Source organism: Trachymyrmex cornetzi, unplaced genomic scaffold, assembly GCF_001594075.2.
Source record: "Trachymyrmex cornetzi isolate Tcor2-1 unplaced genomic scaffold, Tcor1.1 scaffold223, whole genome shotgun sequence".
Classification (NCBI taxonomy): Eukaryota; Metazoa; Arthropoda; class Insecta; order Hymenoptera; family Formicidae; genus Trachymyrmex; species Trachymyrmex cornetzi.
This window is the reverse complement of record NW_017296881.1, coordinates 986,612-1,009,674: the sequence shown is the minus strand read 5'-3', so window position 1 is coordinate 1,009,674 and position 23,063 is coordinate 986,612. Positions and strand designations below refer to the sequence as shown.

Genomic DNA, 23,063 nt, shown 5'->3' with positions numbered 1-23,063 from the left:
AAAGTGTGTAATTCATGATTTAATTCTGATAGCTTTAGTTTGAAGATGAAAATTGTTTCTTAGATATTCTTTACAATTTGTCATGTGTGGAATGAAAGTTCTTACAGATTTACTTTGCTACAATAATTATTTATTAAAAAATGATTATTTATAACTCTCAACGTCTTGATCTTATATATTCGCAAATAGATATCAGACGTCGCTTATAAATAAAGGGAGAGACATGAGGGAATATAAATGTTGTGTGTGTTTCGCTTCATTCGTGAAGCGTGAGGAATGATTAATTAATCTGTTCGCAAAAGTTACTACAATAAAAGTAACGAACTCGCGTTCGTCGGGGGACAACAAATCTTTGATAGTTCATAAAAGCACCGTATAAATATTATTTAAGAGTGACGGCGGGCGATCATAAATCGGACCGTTTACGATCAACTACGGACGCTCCACTCGCGACTTTTGACAGTTTTGCAATAAGACGCGCCATGTCATCGTAACGTTGTGACGTTTAGTGTTATATCTAGATTTTTTAATTTTATGTATCTAGCACCAAAAATAGAAAGATCATCCCTTATTGGCGCGTTCATTCGCACTGTCGTTTCACGAAAGTATCGGATTGCCGAGATGTACGACGATAAAAATGCACGATCGACACTCAGGATTCCTGTCGATTTTTTCTTTCGAGTCTACCGAAAAAGAGTCTCGCTGCGGCGCCTTGATCTCCTGCCAAACAGGTGGTTCCGGGACGCGTGCGTGGGAGTGTGGAAAAATAGAACTCGAGTGAAAAGTAAAGATAGAGGCAGATAGAGAGAGAAAAAGAGAGAGAGCAATCGGCGAAGTAATTGGGTCGGAATGTTTCACACATCACCAATATCCCCCTCTTCCCCAGCCACCTACGCGTGGAGAAAACTCGCGCGGACATTAATCCGCGTGACGCGAACTGGCAGGTTCTTGATTCGTGCGAATGATGAGAATGCACATAAGATTCGAAAATATATATGTATCAATATATCTTACGTATATATATATTCTTATGTGTAGAATTTTTAAGAAAAAAGGAATATGTGTATATACAGGCAATTTTTTAAGATTGACAATCTCTGTGATTATTGAAAACTATCGAAAGAAAGAATTTCGTTCTTTCCAATTTTTCTCGAAAAGCCATGGTTCAACTCATAAGAGTTAATGCTGCCAAAATAACGTACAGCATTGGCAATAAGAATAAACTGTCCTTAATTTATCGTATTTTACTGGAAAAGGTGGAAATAAAATCCAAAGAAAAATTAACAAAATATTAAAATTATTACAAAAATAAATATTGTTTTTCAATAAAACTTATTTTTAATTTACTTTTCGTTAATTATAGAACGTTTAAGTAAATAATCAAGATATCGAAATGTCGCAGCAGAAGTAAGAGATACCAGTAATATAATATCTCGAGGGCCGGAAGAGGGCGAATTAAAAATATTCAGAGGACACTTCGCGATGCGAAAAAAAATGAGACATTTGATGAATTTCGGCGTCGACGGCACAGTCTTGTCGCCGTGTAAATGTCGTGCTAGATGCACGCGCGCGCACGATGTATACGTATATTATTTGCAGGCGGGTATGAGATTGATATTTTGGGAGACCCCACGCGAGAAGCACACGGCACCAATAAACGCCGCGGCACCGACGAGGATTCCGCGCAAATATCAAATGCGTTTTGTTATGGCGTTTACGTACTGTTTAATTGTGAAAGCACCCCTGATTGTGAAATTGCACCCCTCACATGCTCGAGGAATCACTGATATGAAGCGACGCGAGCGGCGTTAATTGATTTCAGCGTCAACTGCTCGTGAAATCTGAATATCGTTGTTTCATGAGACATCTTGAGCATAATTTCTAATTTTGATGAACACACTCACATGTTAATATTAGTTGGCTCCTCGACTGGCAGAATAATTTTGCATTACCGAAATAATGGCTGCTTAACTGACCCTGCGATTAGATATTTTTAAATATTACCTTGCGTGACAGAGTGGATAAGATTGTACAAACACAAATGAGCGAAAAGGGCCCTTTCAAAACAAGTTTTGGTGTCAAAAATAATATTTTTATGTAAATTTTACAGTTTCCAATTCAAGCAAACTCCGTATCGATTATTTTGAAATGAACATTTTACATGTTCGAGATATTATACTGTGATTATATAATCTGAGAGGTAAAACTGAAATATTTATCTTTATATTTATTAAAAACTTAATACGCTTTAATTACATTCAATAATCAACTAGATTTCCATATATTTGGATAGTAATGCCAATACTTGGCTACTAGTTTCACGAAAGTGGGCGAATATGTCTGACAGTAGAGAAGTGGGATTCTTTAGTAACGAATGCTTGCTTTGCGTAGCCAAATATTCGAAATATTTTGGGAACAAGTATTGCGCAAGATCGGAAGCAACTTGTGCGAGATTCCACGCGCCGTATGTCTGAACGTGAAGGAGATTTTCCTTGCAGTAGAGTATGAAAAATAAAGTTAATGAACTGCCCGGTTCATCCAACCTGCCTTGTCGAATAATCGTTTATTGACACATTGGACGCGCGAAATAAAGTAAACCAACGATCAACGGAGATTATTTTTAGTCGTCAAATAACGGTGGATATTAAAAGACTCCATTCGTCGTGAAACCTGCTTATGGCTATAAATATACGGTTTCTGAATGTAACAAGTAAATGTTCTAATGGTACGTAAATCCCCGCTTTTTTAACTTAATTCATACAGATTAAAGATCCACAATAGCTACATCAACTGGTCGATTGTAATGTTAAAAGTGAAAATTTACACATTTTTTTTATAGCTAACATAAATGTCTTCGTCAAATACAAACTACTTTCATTCAATAAATATATAAAAACTGTTCCATGTTTAATAATTTACGTATAGAATAATTATTAACAATTATTAGCATTTATATGGATTCATATACCCTCCCCCCCCTTTATAAATTTCTCATAGTATCTTATAACAGTAACTAACTTTGGAACTAAAACATGATGAAGCTTATAAAAACTAGAATTAAATGAAAATTGAAATTAGAAAATAACAAAGAATAAAATTAATTATGTAAAATGTTTCGCATAAAGATTGAAATTAATGAAGATTTTTGGAAGGAGACGAAATAATTAAATTACATAGATTAAAATTATGATTATCACTTAAAATACATTTTTCAACGATTTATACATCAGACGATCATCTAATTGTTCGAAAATTTTCCATATTTTCATTCAATTACAGTATCTTGAAGAACATAATTAGAGAAACGATAATGAATTTTATATCGTTTGCAGTGTACTCACGTATTGTTGAAGATTTTTGCATGTTGTTATTGTATTCTAGAGATTGATTCTGAGCTATAAAAAGAATTACCATATTGTAGTGTATTAACAGAAGCTGAGAATTTTATAATTGCACGAATCTGATTAACTACTAGAAAATTCAATATAGAAACGTAATAATTATTTGATATTGGTTTTTTAAATCGGAGTATATTTATTTTATTTTCTTAATATCTATGTAATCCAAAATCGAATTATGTAAAATAAATTTGTAATTTATTATTTTTTATAAATTTTTTAAAGAAAAAAATTGATATACCTATAAAAATATAGGTACAGATTATTATTTGAAGAAAAACTAAATTAAAAAATCTAATTATCATATCTGTAAAATATAAAAAATTAATTAGAAGCATTGAAATTATGATAAAAGGTATTAATAGTTACTCTCTAATCAAATTAGCAACTATTAATATTTTTTATTATAATTTCAATGTTTTTAATTGATTTTTATACTTTGAAGATATAACAATCGATCTTTTAAATTTGGATAATAAATTAGAATATTCATATGTCTTACAGTATAGAACGAAAATTTGAAATATTATACTATTCTGTATCAGTTCCATCATCTTAGATCCGAATAACGATTACAGGATTATTTCTAAGAATTTATGCAATTATAAAACGCATGGCTTCGATTCAAGTATTACCCAGAATGCTTTGTTCTGATCGGTGTCAGGGATTGTGTACTGTATAGGTGGTCTTCCGGAACTCACATCCTCCGCGTCCACGAATTCATCATCATCCTCTTCGAGCGATGATTTCGATCTCGAGTCTTCTCTTCTCCTCCAAACGCTCGACCCTTTCGAATTGTCGAAAATAACATCTTTGATTCTTTCGTGATCCTCCTCGTTGGCGTTTTCGAAACTGGATACTTTCAACTCCTTCGTCTTTTTCTTCCGCGATCTTTCAACGGACGTGACTGCATTGGTTGCCGTGTAAAGCTGTTTATCCTGATCATCCGACTGATCTCTCGAGCTGGACCGAAACCTTTTGCTCTTAAAGGACTTTCTAGCGGAGCTACCTCGAAAGGACATGTCCCTTCTACTCTCGGAGAGTCCGATGACATTGTTAACTAATTCCTCTAAGGCTTCGTCATCCAACAGCATCTCCTCCAAAACAGTCTGTACTTCTACCGAGACGCTTTTTTTACTCTCCGATCTGGATAACGATGGGCTGTTGGTTGGCGACGTGTTCGTTGACATATCCCGCAATAAATCGTGCACCGTCTGCACGGATATGTCAGACTTGCGACGTTCCGGATTTTTCTTCGACTTCTTTATGCTCAAATTTTCTGCAGATTTACTGATCTCCGCATTTCTGGATTTCAGTTTGGTAGGTTTTCTCGAGATCGTTGTGGAGGATTTACCGGATTTCGTTTTTTTCTGGCTGACGAAGGTCTTCTTCTCTTTTTCAGTCTCTTCGATAGTTGGCTTTTGGACAGTCGAGTCAATTTTCGTAAGGTCGTTCGAGAATTTCTTTATTTTTTTGGAAACGTCGACATTCTTCGATTTCTTTAATAAATCTGGAGATTTGGAGGAAGATTTCTTCGGTGTTCTTCGCGTGATCTTTTTCTCCTCGTGATCAGATTCGTCAACTGACGAAGCCGACTGTGAATCCTTGTACCTTTTGATGATCGGAAAGCTATCGAAGGAACTCATGGTGGGCGCATCGTTGCCCGAGTCCTTGTCGAAGGACGTGTCCACTTCGCTTGAGGAGACAGATATTTTGTTTTCGTTGTGAGCAAACGTCGGGATCGGTGTAGGTACCCTGACATACTTTTCTGGCTCTGGTGGGGCCAGCGATCGCACGACTTGCCGTAAGCTTTGTCGAATTTCTGTATTGATTTCCTCCAAGAATCTTTTCGTTTCGTTATAATCATCGTTGTCATCGTTATAATATCGATCGGCTTGGATGATCCACGTTTCATCGTCTTCTCGCATGAGACAACTCCAGTCTGGGCTGAGCCTTGAATCCGGACTGAGTCTCGAGTCTGGTCTAGAGCCGCCAAGCAAGTATCTGGTGCTGCACTCCGATAAGGTGCTTCGACCATCAAAGTTTTTATCCAAAGACCGGAGTTCGCTTCGCATTCTCAGACTGTACTCGTGCAGATTTTCGAGTTTATGCTTAGCGTCACGAGGAAGTCTCACATCGGTCGAGTGACTAAAACTGCAGAGCGAATCATGAATGCTCTGAATGTCATTGTTAGCTGGCTTGTGATATGAGAGGCACGGTGTTGGTGGATTGATGCTAATCACTACGCTGTCAGATGCGTGTCGTAGACACGCCAGCAGCTCCAAGACGCCGACGCAGCCGACCAATACCGATAGCAATAAACCCATCTTCGAATTAATTATTGAGAATGATTCAAGTTATCTTATGAATGTTCATACTTGGGCTCATCTTTGAATAAGGAATTTTATGAGCTTATCTTGTAAACAGAAATTTAAATACATTTAAGACAAGACTTTTTTACAGGAATTTCTTCGATTATTGGAATTGCAACTTTGTTTATATCGATTACTGGTTATATTTGTTGTCTCATTGCCTAATACATATATGAGTAATCTCGTACTTTCAATTAGCTATAAATAATTACATTCTGGCAGCGTTTCGAAAGATGATCTAATTCTTCACTTTTCATCAAATAAGATCGCATCGTTGCTAATATTAACTTCACTGACGTCATTCAAAACCAATATACTAGGAGACTTTTATTAACAATTACAAACATATGAACTTTTAATTAAAATATTTTAAGTAAAACTAAAAGATTTTTTTCTACTGATCGTTGTATGCGATTTACTAATTTCTTCCTGTCTCGATAGAAATTGTTAACTAATCGTTGTTGTCACATAATCAAAGAAAGAGAGAAAAAAAGAGCGCCAATTTGCTGAAGATTATACGAGTCTTCGGAGTTACACGCCTACCTTCTTTCAAATTAGTCACGATTTCACCGCGCGACATACAAATTTTCTCTCTGCGTATATAATCGGAATTTGTAATCTCACAAGTTTGCGCGAATACTCTGCATTCCGATCGATGAAGGATAATTTTGGCACACGCCGTACGAGCGCGAAAATCCAATCGCAACACTTGTATTGTGTTTCGCATTCGCACAGGAATCCCAGCGAGATATTCTTCGCCTGATGTCAATGTCTTCCCGAGGGAATATTCAACGAGAATCCCGACGTGAGATAAATTCGAGATTTTGTGATATTTCTCACAGTTGTGTTCAAATAGAGAGAGAGAGAGAGAGAGATACAATTGACGAGAAATTCCACCTTAGGTAACGTTCTCAGGGATATTTTTCTGCATCCTTCCAAAGATTTATCTCATCGATATTCTGGTAGTTCTTTCTGAAAGCATCGTCCGGATGGGAGCCTCCGACTTTTCGCGCGAGGCAACCTCGTGGCCTCAGCGGCGTGAGAGCACCGGTCTCTCCGTAAGCACGGTAGTAATTCTTGGTGTTGGTGACGTCACCGAGAAGACAGACGACGATTACGTGATTCTGAGAGGGGGGCCGGACCACCCACGCGTCACTCTGGTCCACCACTAAGAAACGTTCTCCACTCGTCGACGAAGGCGCGTTGCGACGTCTCTCGCTCCCTCTTTCTTTTTCTCCTCCCTTTCCTTTCTTTCTCTCTCTTTTGGCGCTTGGTATCGAAACAAATGAACGGCTATCCGAACGCGAGGATCATGTCCGATCACGCGATTATCGGCTTATCCATGCGGCCGGATGGTGGCCGAAGCACTGTTTTATTTTCCGCGGGCAAAAGCGGCTGGCCAGGCTGGTGGCCGTCGGCTCGTTATGTCTCGACGTCGACGTCGACGTCGACGTCGCGAAACGTCGGATACGACGTGCGGGGCCCGGCTAAAGGCTAAAGTTAGCCCGAATGTCCCTGAACACGAATCCCTGTCCTTAATGCACGTTGCGATGAACGGCGCGATCGATCGGTGCGGATGATAATTAACGATGCCGATCCGCAGCAGCAACAGCAGCAGTCGCCGCTGCTGCCACCACGCTGCTTGCCAATATCGTTCACCATCGATCGTATCCGTTCAATAATCGCAGCTTGTTAACGAGGGAAAAGCAAACTCACCGATGTTTGAATGCGAATGCATCGAATGCGACTCTCGTTCGTTAGAACGACCCGAATATTTCAACCACGTGATGACGCCGGTAATTTCGTATGGCTGCCAGAAGAGAGCAGATCTGACGTATATTCAGGGAGGTAAACAAAATTTTTAATATATTTTTGATGAACGTGCGATACATCAATTTGGCTCTTAGCCACTAATGATTAACTGATTCATCTCGAGTTCTGATCGTCTGATAGCTCAGGTCGATTTCGCTCGAGTCGGTTAACTTTAATTGTAATCTCTCGGATACTGCGCCTTTCTCTATCATAAGGTAAGATTAAGATAAAGACTCCATTACATTATTGCAACGTTAATGGAACATGAAGTACAAGAATTAACTTCAGAAGTAAAATCCTATAAGCAGTTATATATGTATGTTATAATGATAATTCTTTGTTATCGCTTTACATCGATGATAAAGCATCTAAAGTCTTTCTAGCATTTTTATTAATTGCAAGACTTTCCTTCTATTTTCTTTCAACGTGTGCAAATTGAAACAAACAAAATACACCTAAAGATAGAGTTTAATTCATTCAATTCAAACAATTCTAAATTTATTGGAGGAAAAGGAAAATATACATTTCCGTACGCAAACAACAGTGGAAGCCGAATTTCACGCGACTACTAACACGATCAAGAATAATTTGGTTGCAATTCTAAACTCGCTCTGCGTGCAGGCTCTGTATATTCGATCCGCCAGATACACTCGCTCTGTACACCCGGCGTTTAGAGGCGCATTGCGCCGAGCGATATTTACGCATGGCCGGCTGTGGTAAGCCCGAGAACAGAGTGAGTTTCTGGCGTCACCCGATAGATTTTATTTCGGTTACCTCATCGGTTTGTACGGATCAACGTCAGAATTCACGATTCCCGATACCGCGCGTTTTGCGCGCGGTACATCGCTCTGGCGCGCCTCCAACGAGAAGATATCGGCGCGGCGGTCCCAGATCGAGCCTCTTATCGAACCCTCGATGATTTACATTCGCGCGATGCGATGCCGTCGCGAGCGACTCGAACGCGACGAAATCCAAGGAAGTCAGATTTCACGGAAGCGATGAGCGTCTCCTACGCAGTCACTCGTCAATTTATCGCGTCCGAGTCGCGACGCAAGTGAGCAAACAAGATAACGATGTGACAAAAATGCAGATACAACGAGAACACGTGCTAAACGGTCAACATGCTTTGTCTCATCGACGAATTGAATACGTGCGATATTCAGAAATATTTTACTCGACATAGCAGACGCAACGTTTAAAGACTTTTTAATGTTAAAAAAAAAATACGTTATGAGAAAATGCGAATTGTTGAGTAAGAAATAAGAAATAAATTTCAACCTGTTAGAAACCAAATATACAGAAATACACGGTTTTTAATAGATCGAAATCCGTTATTCTTTATTTCTTTCATTATGTCTTAATTGTAAACTACGTCAACTATAAGCAATAAGATCCATTTGTATTAGAACTTTTACATAATTGATTCAAATTGCTATAGTTGAATCATTTTCGAATAATCTGTTAACGTAATTAATACCGAATATTGATTGTGTTCAGCAAAGAAAACTGATCAATGATTCTTTAATATGATTCCTACACTTACTAGATCAGCGAAAAATTAAAGGCAAAAACCAATTGTGTTGAGGAATCATTGAGCGTTCATTCTGGTCAAGTTTCTTTGTTGAATGCAGCCATTGTCTTTGAATGATGCATTTGTATCGCGAGTTTTAAGATAGTGTTAATCTCGTCTTTATTTCATTAACAACGAATATATTTTGCAACGTTAAGTACCACGTATTTTACGTAGAATATGATTCAGTCTTTTCTTCATGCAATTTTATATGATACATATTATCTATAAATGCTATTGAAAATCATTAAGATATCACGTTAAAAATCTTTTTTTTTAAGTATTAAGATAAGTACTGAGATAATAAATATCATAAATGTGAAACATTTTTCCCAATGTCTATTTTTCCTTGATAAATAAATTCAGAAAATTGCAGACGCACTTCCAATAAAAAATAATCGCGCCAAGGACTGCTGAATTTACGAAAATCTCTCAATAAAAAGAACAAATAAAGAATTATGAGATCATTTGAAAAAAAGAACAATAATGTTATACTTTAATAACTTTTAATAATAGCCACATAATAATTGTTTAAATATTATTTTAATTAATTTTTTAGAACAGAATATTTATAAGCACTCAAAAAAGAAGTGTTTAATTTTAAGATATTAAAATATTTTATTCTTGTTTCTGTTCTTTAAACACTTAAAGATGTTTTAGTTTTAAACTTTTTCAATAAACATAGTTTTAAATCTAAACATATAGCGTTTTGTTTATTGAAAAAGTTTAAAACATCTTTAAGTGTTTAAAAAATGGAGACAAGAATAAATTTTAATATCTCAAAATTAAACACTTCTTTGAGTGAGAGAACACTTATAATATCTTTAATTCAAGACTCGAGTTCTTATTCATATTTTATTAATGCTTTTTCGTTGAAGCGCGATACGCTCCATTAAAATTCCACGAAGGCGTGCAATGGAATCGGAGAATGAAGGATCGCGAAACACGCGAGACAAGAGTGGGTGATGGAGCATCGACTGCGCAATCCACCCGTCCGGACCACTTCCCTGACTAGCGCCGAAAATAAACGTATACGTCGACAACGTATCGGATGCAAACTAAAATAAATCGGCGCTGCCTCTTGCGACGCGACGTCTCGCTCCGCGAATTTACTCGTCAGATTATCCGACGCCTCGAGTATCCACTGGCACGCAATTAAGAAATCATAATTAAGAAATCTTTTACTCAGTAAATGATCCACAATATAAAAGAACATAGCCTCAACATTAATCTCTATGCAGTTACGCTATTATAAATACGGTAAAAGATCATTTTCTTCTTACGCAATCTACATATAAAAAATATATCGGTGGTTTTGAAATTGATTCGGAACACAGATTATTTTATTATCTCTGTTAATCACATTGTTATATCATATAGTTTTTGATACATTGCTTTATTACTAATAAATGCTGCTATTAGCGATTTTATGAATTAAATTTCTCGCTAAATTAAATTTGTACCTTTAGCATCTTGACATTCTATTAAGAAATAATAATAATATCGGTACAACAAGTCTTTCACTAACTAGATATTACGTGAAGAAAAGGCACGATATAAAAAAACAAACAAAAGAAGGTAACATGAAAAGGAAATAAACGATAACAGAGATGTCAATAAATAATATCAATTTGACATTATAAACAATCATGGTACTCAACAGAGAGTCGTTAAAACATTAAGCATATAATTCGGACTACTACATTGTCGAAAAGTAAATTAGACTCGCTGAGTAGAGGACCTTGACTCTGCCCGTAAAAGCCAAGAACAGACTCGCAGCAGGTCTTTCTCACGTGTGTGCGCGGCTTTCTCAGGTAATGGCTAATCGATGAACCGTAAAAAAGCAACATCAAACACTTTGACTCCTGAGAAAGATCGATTGGTATGTAATCTAGATGTAGAAGAAAGAAGCGTGCTCGCGACATCGTATCCTATCGGCGGTGGCGGCGGCGGCGACGGTGGAGGTCGAAATTAGTCGACCTCCTTGCCCGCACCCGAGAGAGCCGGTTCTTCTGGAGGGAAACGGAACAATGCCAATGCTATTTCGGTCGATGATCGAACGGCGGTGGCCACGGTCGAAGAAAAGCGTGCCACCGGATCTGAAAAGCCCCGCAACTCGTCCGCGAGCCGACCGATTTAGATTAAAGCGACGGAACTAAAGTCCAGTCCGTCAGGATTATTCCCTCAGGACCGCGAGTCCTCGTCTTGCCGTTTGGCATCCAGGTATGCCTATAATATCGAATCGACCGTGATCTCGTTTCGCGACTCACATGCAGAATCATTGATATACTGCTCTTTCTCTCTTTCCATATATCTTACTCATTTTGCTCTCCGCCGTTTCTTTTATCTTAACTTTAATATATGTTGGTGGCGCGTGACCCAAATTGCGTCGTACATTGCTGCGAACTCGTTTTTGTTCGCGAGATATTTCTTATTGGACCGTGCAATCCATTATGCTATCGGATTGCATAACTCTTTGCAAAACGACTTGGAACAGCTTTAACGAAAAGTAAATATTTTTTATTCACAAAATTTCTTATTGGAATCATTTATGATAAAACAAATTAACTATCTGCAGCAAGTGTAATTTATCTAAATTGAGCTTTAAATCACATACAATTTAAAAATAAATATTCTCGAATCAGTTGAAAAGTTTTAATTTATTGTAAAAATATTTCTCGGACTGAAAACTGTTTATTTTAATCAGTAAGTATCGGAAGTCATAGTGACAGACTCAGTCTGGCCGATCAAGATGAGACGTACACCTCTGGCAACCAGGAAATGGTCAAGTGCAAAGACCTAGCTAGAATGCCTGGCGTTCGAGAGACGTGCAACCCCTTGCCATCACAAAGTGTTTCTTACTGACGAGTGTCACTGACATTATAATTATTTTTGTTAAACGTCTCATTCATCAGCAATTTGTAAAACGTTGGCTGTTGTTGCAGAGGAGTGGTATTGCCATTTATATCATGCTACTCGACCGTAATAGTTTATCATCCGTTTAAATATTAATAAATATTATATGTGTATAATTAAAAATAATTTAAAATAAATTAGATCTCGAATATATTGGTTAAAATATAATTTTTCAAGAGAATTGGATTATATTACTATACAATCGAGTGAATGAGCTATAATTAACACAAATCAGCGCATTCACAGACACATTTTTAGCTGTTCGAGTTGGCATCGAGCTTTTACGAACAAGTAAAAAACGATCTTTCGCTACTAAAAGCTTTAATCAAGATTAAATTATAATGAATCGCATCTAAAAGCAAACGACCTTGCAAAATTGGCACTATAACTAGACAAAACGGCAAATTTTCGGTACATAACTGTTTGTTTGCGTTGTTTCTGTTATGTTTTCAGTTTATGAGTTTGCCAACACAATAAATTGGTACACGAAATGACTGCTCGATAAATCACTTTAGCACGAATGTCCGTATAATGTCACGTCTTTGAAGCACTACGATTAATTTACGTAAAATATGAAAATAATTTCAAGCGTTTATTATTTTTGTATTATTTTTCTTACATACTGTATTAATTAATTTTAAATTATTTCTAAGACAAAAAATTTATTTCATATTAAAACCAGCCTTCAAATTTTTATGCTGCAAATACATGAAAATCTATATAATTTGTTCGTCAGAATCAATAAATACAAATTGAGATATTTTTATTCATATTTATACTCAGATAATAAAAAAATTATTAAATTAAATATTTATCATATATTAACGTTTCTAAAAATAATTTTTTAGTGCATATACACACATAAATTAATACTCAATTGCCTAACTAAAATGCGAGTTAATTCAGCTATACAAAAAAAATAGTATATTAAACAGCATAACCTACGAATCCGTTCCAACTTCATATATTGATTTTAATGCGGCAGTTGCATGTCTTAAAAACGCTGCTCGCTTGAAATAGATAATGTGCCAGAATTTTACGTTGTTACGACACGTTGCGTCATTGTTACGCCATATTTTCGTATAAAACCCGCTCTTTGCTTGTTCAAAGGCTCAGAACATTCGCAAAGTCTCGACAGAACGTTTCAACCGTGCCACAAAATCGCGTGTCTCTCCCCATAAAAAATAAGAGCTCCATTTATATAACTCGTATTTTGCGCGGTTTATATCGTAAATATCTCGCACCGATATACATTGTCTCTATATTGTACGATCTTTCGAATTAAATCGTGTTATTAAAATATATCAACTTTCAATACAATTTTAATCGATTGTCACTATACAATTCGTTATCACATCATTTTTATCGTAAACGGACCGATCTCTAATTCACATCGTCGCGACATTGTAAATATGTAGCGTAAATTGTCTTTGTGTAAATTGTTTTTGTATCCTCAGGCTCGTCGTAATTTTACGAGGTGTTCGCGCGGGTGCGAATAGGAGAGGGGGAATGTGTACTCTGTTCTGGGGAATAGTGTTTGCGTACTTTATTATCAGATATACAGACATAAATCGATGAGCGAGTGGGTCATTTCACCAGGTCCTTACCATCCCGCGTGACTTTTACGCGACGACTTTTCTTTCCGATCATTCGCGGTTGCGGACATCTTGGCAGCCGACCCGTAAACACTTATCTCCTCGAGCGATTATCGCGCAACCGTGTCTGACTACGCGCTGGCGCACTTCACTTACCGAAATCCAAAACCACCTTTCTCGAGTGACCGCAGGCCGTGGTCGTCACGACGGATTTCGTATCGGGAAAAGGCGCGGACACTTTCCTTTTCTTTCTTTTTTTTTTCCGTTTATTAGTCAACGAAATAAAAAGAGATATTTATTTTCTCTTAAACGAATAAAATAAAAGTACGAATCCTAATACTGCATTAAGGATATTACGTCGATTTATTCGCGCGCTTTCGTCGTCTTTCGTTCCCTTCCTGAAACTCTCTGACTGGCTCTAATAAAAGACCCGAACGGGTCAGTCTCTGGATCCATCGTGGTGGGAGCTTCGACAAGGAATCAAAATAGATTACCGGCAGGCGAGGTTTCCGGTTGGATTAAAACCAACTCGAGGCAACATTTCTTGACGAAACAGTGGCGAAACGCTGGCACTTTTCATATTTCGGTGAATTTCGCGACCTCGAAGGATCCCACGTTACATAACATAAATTATGTAGAATTATATTCCATAAATTACAGCAATACTGTAATCATTTTCATTATATGGATTAATCTGTAATAAATTCTTACCATTTCAGAGAAGTTTGAAAATAAAGTAACATTATCATTTTTATTCTATAAGGAATTTCGAGGAATTATCTTCAAGAATTTTTATTTTAATGACTGGTTTTTTTTTAATCAATCGTCATTTTTGTTGAATTACATTATCGATACATTAATAATTTTTGATAGAAAATAAAAGGCTCAATGCATACTTGTAAACGAATAATTAAAAGACAAAATAATTTTTGGCTGATGTAAATAAGTTTTTTTTTTATGAAAAATACATTTTTTCAAAAAATTCAGTTCAAACTTAATATTTCTAAATTGTTGAAGATATGATTGTCAACTTCAATTCTATTAATAATTTACACGTATATTTCGTATAAATTATTACAATCCGCCAACTGGCTTGGTGGATCACAATGAAAAACTTGGAATCTTGGCGCATAAATCGACGGTTCATGTTGTCGCAGAATAATTTGCATTGCGCAGTTCCAAAAGTGATGAACCGACTATGATGTTCCTCCGCTATCCTACTCGATCTCTATTTTTGTTCATCTAAATAAAGCCGAAAGTGGCCCAGTTTCTATGCAACAGGCGAAACAACGGCATGCGATCGCGCGACATTTAATATTATTCTTCAGATATTTTAAGAGAGAGCTAACGTTACATAGCATTTCGCAATATACAATGTATAAACAAACGCGATAAACAGAATTTTATATGTGTTGTACTTATTAGAAAGCGCAAATAATTAACGTGCTCACGTTGAAAAAATTGCATATATATTATTCAAACACGTGCCTATTAGTCTCCATAAAGGACCGGTGGAGCTTAGAGAAAATGTATTCATTGAAAACCAAATTGCCGGGACGCTCGGCTTGAACCTTGACGACAACTTATATTTAGGTCATTGAGATTTCAGGTTATCTTAATGCAAAAGCAATGCCATCGGCGTAATAAACGTCTGGCGAAATGATGTACGGTACGAGGTATAACCTTACAGCGTCGCGAGAATACCTTAAATGGATAGGACGACTCCGTCGACATCCCGGGAAAGAGCGTATTCGAATACAGATATGATCGGTTTGCGTATAATCGATTCTGTACAGTTTTTCAGTTTTAAATTGTAAATCAAACTACGATTGCGATCTCTTATTTTTGTATTCTTTATATATTTATACTTTGTATTATTTAGCTTTTTATACAATTCCGCTTTTATCGAGCTCACGCAAATGCTCTGTGCCAATTCCAGTTACACAGGCCGTTGCATTTTGTAAGTAGATGCGTACCGTCGCCGGTAAGGCAGATGGCTGAGGATAAACTCGCTAACCACTGTGGTCTGACAATTACCTACCTCGACTACTTCGGCGGCTTTTCTTCGTTAACGCCCAATGATAATTTTGTTCTTAGTAGATATTATCCACTATTGTTTTATATGGACAGCAAATGTCTTTTTAAGTTTTAATTAAACATTTTAAGTATCTCGAATGTCTTTGATTACTTATCTTTATATCAATCATGCATTTATTTACATAACTTTTGAATAATTTTGAAATATCTTGACGCTAGAATATTACAAAATTTAATGTTATCAATTAAACTTGATTTTTACACACGGCTTTAAAATTTATTTATATTTATATGGAACTTCGTGTAACTCGTATAAACCATTAAATCAAGATATTTGAAAATAAAAGAACAACAAAGACATTTAAGGCTAATAAAAGTCAGCGCGGAAAGGGATGCGCAAATTATTAAATCAGAAAATTCACGTCACTAAATTTGATGTTTGACATACTCAATATTCCGCATCGTATAATTGGATTAAATAGTTTTCTCTTAACAATGTCAAACTCAACATCTACTTACAAAAATTCAGTCGTATATTGAAAGGTATTACTTTGTGAATTAACAATTATATATAATAAAAATTAGCATGTATAATTACTTTGTAAATTAACAATTAATATTACTGGTGATGTTAACATCATTCCAAATCTTCATGACATGTTTGGCGTCTGTCGAGAATCCATTTTAGTTTTGGCAATCTGAATAATCCAATTTTGGCGGATTGCAATTAAGAATGTATATCTGATTGCTGAAGACTCCAAAGAGATTGAAACATTCAAGAATTCTGAATAAAGAAGACATCGTAAATCAAATAGAGCGAAATAAATTTTCTGATTTAACAATTTGCGCATCTCTTTCCGCTCACTCTTATTAGCTTTAAATGTTTTTATTATTGTTATTTTAAAGATTGAGAGTCCCTTCTAAGCATATGTATATTTTTTAAATTTGAATAAAAATAATTGAAGATCTTATACGGTAACAGTGGATTAATCTACATTTTGTAAAAATAAAAAAATAAATAAATGCTAAAGTCAAAGTGTAAAATAAATTTTTTAATTCAAATAAAATTGTAAATAAAATTTAAAATAAATTTTCAAGGCGGATATAGACATTATTTTTTCAAGTCATAAAATTTCGTATTACATTGTTATCAGTCAAAGTACCACAAATTTTTACAAAGTTTTATGCAGTAATAATTTGCAAATACATGAGTTCGGCAATAGTCGCCAATATTATTTTATATATAATGTAACCACTCTCTTTTTTTGTGTGTGAGTATAAATATAGGTACTTACCTCATCGCATGCAGCGCATCTTGGTTTAAGTTGTTCCGCATAATGCCTCTCACAGAAAAGCATGTCGTCGTGCACGCAATAAGCAAGATCGACCAGGAGCTCTTTACAATCCGCGCATCTAAAGCACGTCGGGTGATAGAGGAGACCCAGTTTACTAGCTGACACAGCAAGGCTGCCGTATTTCAGGGACGATTCGCACACGCCACACTCCTGAAAGAAAAGCCTGGATATTAGAAACTTCTACGTTGTTGACGCGGATTCGTTTGCTATTCAGAATTAATCTCCTAAGTTTCATTACTCTTTCATTTTACAGAAAGATCTCATTTTGCAATTGGTGAGCAATTCTAGTGTCGAACATTTTATATTACATAAAACAGTAGCATCCTTTTTTTTAAAGATTATATTTTCAGAGGATTATTTTCAGGAATAGATAAAATTTCGCAGATCGTATAATGTTTATTTCGTTTGTATAAAATGGAAAATATGATTTTTTTACTTTTGGCTATGGTCCGGCGGACCGCAAAAATTTACAGGCTGACAACATGGTCCGTAGGCTACAAATTGCACATCATAAAACATTGTATATAAATTGTAAATTTTTAACGCGTTTTCGATAGTCGCGCATTGTTTAAAAAATGCGTTTAGTAGATAAAGTAAGCACTTTGTACCAATTGGATTAAATTTTTTAATCTAGAGGAATAGTCTTTAACTCAATTCAAATCTAAAACTATAATTCAAGAAATGCAAGTACTTATTAAATTGTTTTTACTGAACATAACCAATGAAAATCAAGAAAGAAACAGAAAAGAGTTGTTGAATTACGAAGAGAAGCGCAGATATGTTGAATACTATAAATAAACATATTCATTAATTCATTACGAATTAATATTTCGTATTCGATAATCCTGAAACTCCTTACGATATTAAAACTTTCAGAATTTTTTTTACTTGCTATTGAAGCTGAAAGTTCTATACTCACGAGGTCTCTCTCGAGAACTTCTTGTACGCTACCGATGTCCAGAGCAATCTCATTCCTGGCGGCCATGAAATCATCAGCGCTGCTGGCATGTTTGGGATCCAAATGGCGACAATAGGCCCTTGCTAGATCCTGTTTAGGCAACTGAATCGCTAACTGACGATCTCTGTGCCGTTCGCCAGGCGTGCCAAGTCTTGGTACAGCGATCTCTGGTAGCATCGAGAAATATTCTTCCACCTGCAAGAAACAATTTATCAGTTTTAATTACATAAGCTGTAATATTTCTACTTGTAAATGTCAATAAAATTTCTTTTGCAAATATGTACAAACAAGTAATTCACTTTTCTCTAGAGTAACTATAGAATGTTAGCTTTTTTTCAGCTTCTATATGAATATCGATTTTTTTTCGTCCGTAATATTGGTCTTCGTAAAAAGATGTGTGCAAACGATCTACGCGATTTCAATATTTGGTATCAAAAACATCGTAAATGCATGATGCTGATTGGTCGCAAGTGGCTCAGACTCATTAAGGGAAAAAAAACCGTGAAGACCGTCCGTAATAAAACACACCGGCGGTGATAAAGACCAGTTCTAGGCTGTAAAGCTTTGCGCTGGGATTTTTTGAAAAATACTGAAGGCTGGCGGCACGCCAGGATTCTCGTCGGCCGTCAAACGTCTCGCACGTCTATTTCACTATGCATGCTTCGCTTCTACCTTTCTTCCGCCCACAACTACCCGTTATTATCCCATTCGCTTCGCGATATAAACTGCAAACGGTCGTTTAGGGAAACCACCTTTGTCAGCTGTATGAACTCTGTCCGTGCACGAACAACGATAAACGTATTTTGTGAGATCCAAAAATTAAAATTGTGATAGGCACAGTTATGTCTAATTAGAAAATAAAAAATTAGAATATTTTTAAAAGATAAAAATAAGATGGATGTGTGCTGATATGAAAATATTAAATCAAATTGGAATCGAAGAATTTTTAAAGAATATTTTAAAAAGTTTATTTAACGGCGAAAGGAAGAGGAAAAGGATACGGTTTATGCGAGTTATAATCTTTTCTACAAGCATTAATTTTTAAATATGGAGATACTGATAATGAAATACGCTTTATTTTCTACATAGCAACTTCTGTTGATATTTCTTTCTTTATGTAATATATGTACTAATTTGTATATAATTTGTATAAATTTTATTTTAATACTCGTTTTCAATACAAAAATGTAAACAAAGAAAAAATTTCACCTTATGCGACGGAAGTCCAGGAGGTACCCAAGCGAGACCTCTTTCTCTGGGATCCACACCGATAGGTCCGTTCGACTCGTCACCCTTAAGTCCCAAACGGGATCTGACCGACACCCATTCTTCGTGGCAGACATCGTGGGCCTCGCGCGGACACTTACAGCTAGTACAGTTTTTTCTGAAAAAAAAAAAAAAAAAAACATTGTTAATTAGAATCAGATCTTCTAGGCATGTGCAATGAAATCTTTTCACTATTCAAGATAGACGGATATAAATATTACATATAAGATCTCCACTCAAAACTTTTTTCAATTAAATCTTTTTCGTCCAAGAAAAGAAGTTCTCTGATAAATATTTGCTGTGTGTCCTTTATTAAGACATGGGGCGCTGTGATGAGGTACCCAATAAAGTTTTATTACTTTTACATGTGCCACGTTTGTGCGTCGATAATCACATAATTAAGTTAAGTGCTAACAATTTTTTTCATTTTGGAATTTGTGTTATATTTTCTCTTTAATTTTTTACCACGACGTGACGTTTTATTAGTCGTTGCTGCATTAATTTTAAATATTCGCGAATAGCTTTGCGACAATTATCACTATTTTACCAATTATTATTTTGTCATACTGTGGAACTAAACGCCATTGACGCGTTAATTAATTAAGTCATTGATTAAGTGTAATATTAATTAAGACATTTATAAAAAGATGAGGACAACAACTGTCGCTATGATGGTCCAGCAAAAGTATTTTCAGATCTGTATCTACCTACTCTCTAAATTCTTTAGAGTGGAATTTCATTTTTAAAAATTGAGGCATTCTTTTTCAAGATTGATTCAATTTTCACTTTTTAAAATGAGATTCCACTCCGAAGAATCAGAGAGTAGGCAGATACAGATCTGAAAATAATTTTACTGGATCATCAAAATAATTATATAGGAAATTTAAGCATGACAAGTAATACTGCAAAAAACTTTTGACATTCCAGCAATCAGCCTGAGCGTCCTACTTAATCACTTCGATAACCTAACAAAATTATTTTCAAATTTGCATCTCTAATTAAATTGCTAGATAGATCAGCCAAATCATTCTTTCCGTGCATGTACGTAATGCGTGGGTGGGACAGGAAATTTTTACTAGCGAAAAGAGCGCGCGAGAGGCCTCGGATCGATACTAGTACTGTATCGAACGGCGATCGTATAATCAAGGGGATGCATTTGCGCCGGACGTTTATCACGGCTTTACCGCACCCTTCCGGATGTCGGTTCCAAGGCTGCCGAGACCCTTGCCATTAATGCGAGGGGACCTTCTCTCGCAGCTATATCTATGCTTTGTACACGATAACAGCGGGATAAGGATTCGAATTATCACGTAGGTAAGAGTTTATTCTTTTCCTTCTTATTCTCGTGCTTTTTGTTTTCATTTTAGGACTCATTGGCGTAAAGAAAAAACGAACATTCATTGCAAATTAATATGTACCATTTAATAGTAATTTATTCCTTGCCTTAATCATTCAAAATACAAATTTTTATTTAATTTTTATAGCAATTATATCAATCTTAATGGGTTATAAATATAGTTTCACTTTGAATGTGTGATGTATTTTTATTTGTATGTACGCATGCTGTTATTTAAATTGTAAATAAGATTTACTTATAAATTATTAATATGCAATAGTAGATATTTTATTATATTTATCTAATTTCTTTTCTGTATGATTTTTACATGCTACAGTTCTCAATTATGTATTACATATACCAAAATAACATATATTAAAATTCCGCAAGTTTTCAACTATTTTTATTTAATACATTTAATGTACCTTTTTATTAAATGTTTAATTTATAAAATATTTTTATTACATATAAATGTAAAAATAATCTACTTTATAAAATAATAAATTCTTTTTTAATTCTATACTTTATAACTTCCTGTTTAATATGTAAAATTTTAAAATCGATAAAAGGCAAGAACGATAATACATACATAATAATGCAGGATGTCAAGGACGATTACTTCTCATCGTGGAAAACATCTCCAGGGTATCATTGGCGATGTCCGTAATGTCACGTTGATAATGTCAGTCGTGCAGTTATCTTATTTGCAAACGAATCATAACTCGCGGTTTCACGGAATCCTGCGCTATAAAAAAAAATTCTCGTAGATCCTATAGAAGGCATCCGTTCGTCCGCTTCCTCAATGCCCTTATTACAGCCAGGTTTAATCTTGTGTCTTGTGTCGAACGCGTTTCAATATTTTACGCGAGGTTGGATGCAAATTAATGTTGACGCCTCGTTAATTCGATGAACGTGTGTAACGTTATACTTGCACGTGGATCGTAATTCATTCCAATTCACGTCGACGATCGCTGCGCGCATATACACTTACCACCGACATTGATCGCAAACACATTCGAAATTTTTTTTTATTTTTAACTCTTACCTAGTTATGGCAAAAAAGTCAGACGCTCGCTGAGTCACGGATATAAACAAAAAAGATAAATATACGAAATATATTATTATACCCATTTTTTATCATTTCCTATTTTTAGAGACCATAAATTTGACAATAAATTTTAGCAGACGATAACATTTTTTTTATAGAAGTTCACGCAGAACTACTTCTTACCATTTTTAGAAATTCGTTATTTACTTGCGATAATATATCTTCTGCCAAGTGTTCAGTTTACTTTATGATTCAATAGTCGAGACTTAAAAACCTGAAAGAGAAATTTTATTTCGGGTTTATATTAGATAATCGATATGGCGAATTAATTTTATAAGTGGCAGACGTGACGCACGAAATAGCACGATAAATTTCACGAGAGATTCTTTTTTACAGAGGCGTAAAATATGTCGAGAACACAAAAAGGAAACACGAAAATCGAAAAAATGGGATGAAAACGCAACATGCCATACTACACTATTGACTTACATTAATGTGACTAAACAAGAAGAAAAAAGGGAGATGAAAAACGTTTCTCGTGTTATAAAAGATCTGACGTTAGAGAAAAAAATTATTTCTGTAATATTAGAAAATCGTACGTAGGATAGATGATGATAATCTTTGCATCTTGTGTAATGATAAAAGAAGAGGCGAGAGAAGCTGCGTGCTTGATAAAATCTGGTTCGCGCAAGCAAACGTGGCAGCGTGAAAAATCAACTTCGTTAACCTACAAACGTAGTCCAACATAAATCATTCGGTTGGGTTTGGCTTGGCGCTGCTTGCCCGCCGTTTTCCATCGTAAAGCACTGGGGAAACTGTTAGAGGCTTCGCCTAATAGATACTAACGCAGCTAATTGCGTTCGTGCTATATTCGTTGGGCTTTAGCGATCTCCTAAAAGCCACGTTGATGGATCGGACCATGTAAAATCTTTCGTAAACAAATACCCCCTCTCGGTTAGCAATTCCGAGTCAATCGAATCAAAAGCTTAACTTTGATTGAGATTCTTCTTAAAAGAAACTTTTATTCTCTTTTTAGAATATTGAGAAAGATCTTATGGTTAGAAGAATTTTCTAGATATGATTATAAATGCCACGTTTCAGTTTAATTTTATATTAACAAATTGATTTTTTTAGTCTTGTCTCTCTTGTGTAATCATTTTATGAATAATTCAATAAAAGAAAAATATAAATTTTCCCAATATTGTAATTAACAATATTTTTATAACGATTGCTTTAATCCTCCGGAATTGACAGCGGATCTATTGGACTTATTCAATTATAAATCTCTATATAAAAAATGTCAAACGATTTAATTTTCATTACATCTGTAAATTTGGATTATTCTTATCAAAAATTTAGTATTCATTCTTTTTTATACAAATTATGTTATTTTTGTTTTT

General features: G+C 35.5%; 1 protein-coding gene across 9 annotated transcripts in view; it reads right to left on the bottom strand.

The window, feature by feature from the left end:
* Lmpt (four and a half LIM domains protein limpet) overlaps positions 1–23,063 on the bottom strand; it is a 130,416-nt gene that overhangs the window by 25,008 nt on the left and 82,345 nt on the right. For 6 of the 9 annotated variants that reach the window (XM_018506104.1, XM_018506112.1, XM_018506107.1 and 3 more), the window contains 3 exons: positions 19,223–19,397; positions 17,975–18,208; positions 16,996–17,205 (listed from right to left, as the gene is read on the bottom strand). In XM_018506104.1, the coding sequence (XP_018361606.1) occupies positions 16,996–17,205; positions 17,975–18,208; positions 19,223–19,397 (619 nt within the window). Of the gene's footprint in view, positions 1–4,033; positions 5,795–13,819; positions 14,052–16,995; positions 17,206–17,974; positions 18,209–19,222; positions 19,398–23,063 lie in introns of those variants that run through there. The other 3 variants (XM_018506109.1, XM_018506100.1, XM_018506101.1) reach the window with 3 other exon arrangements.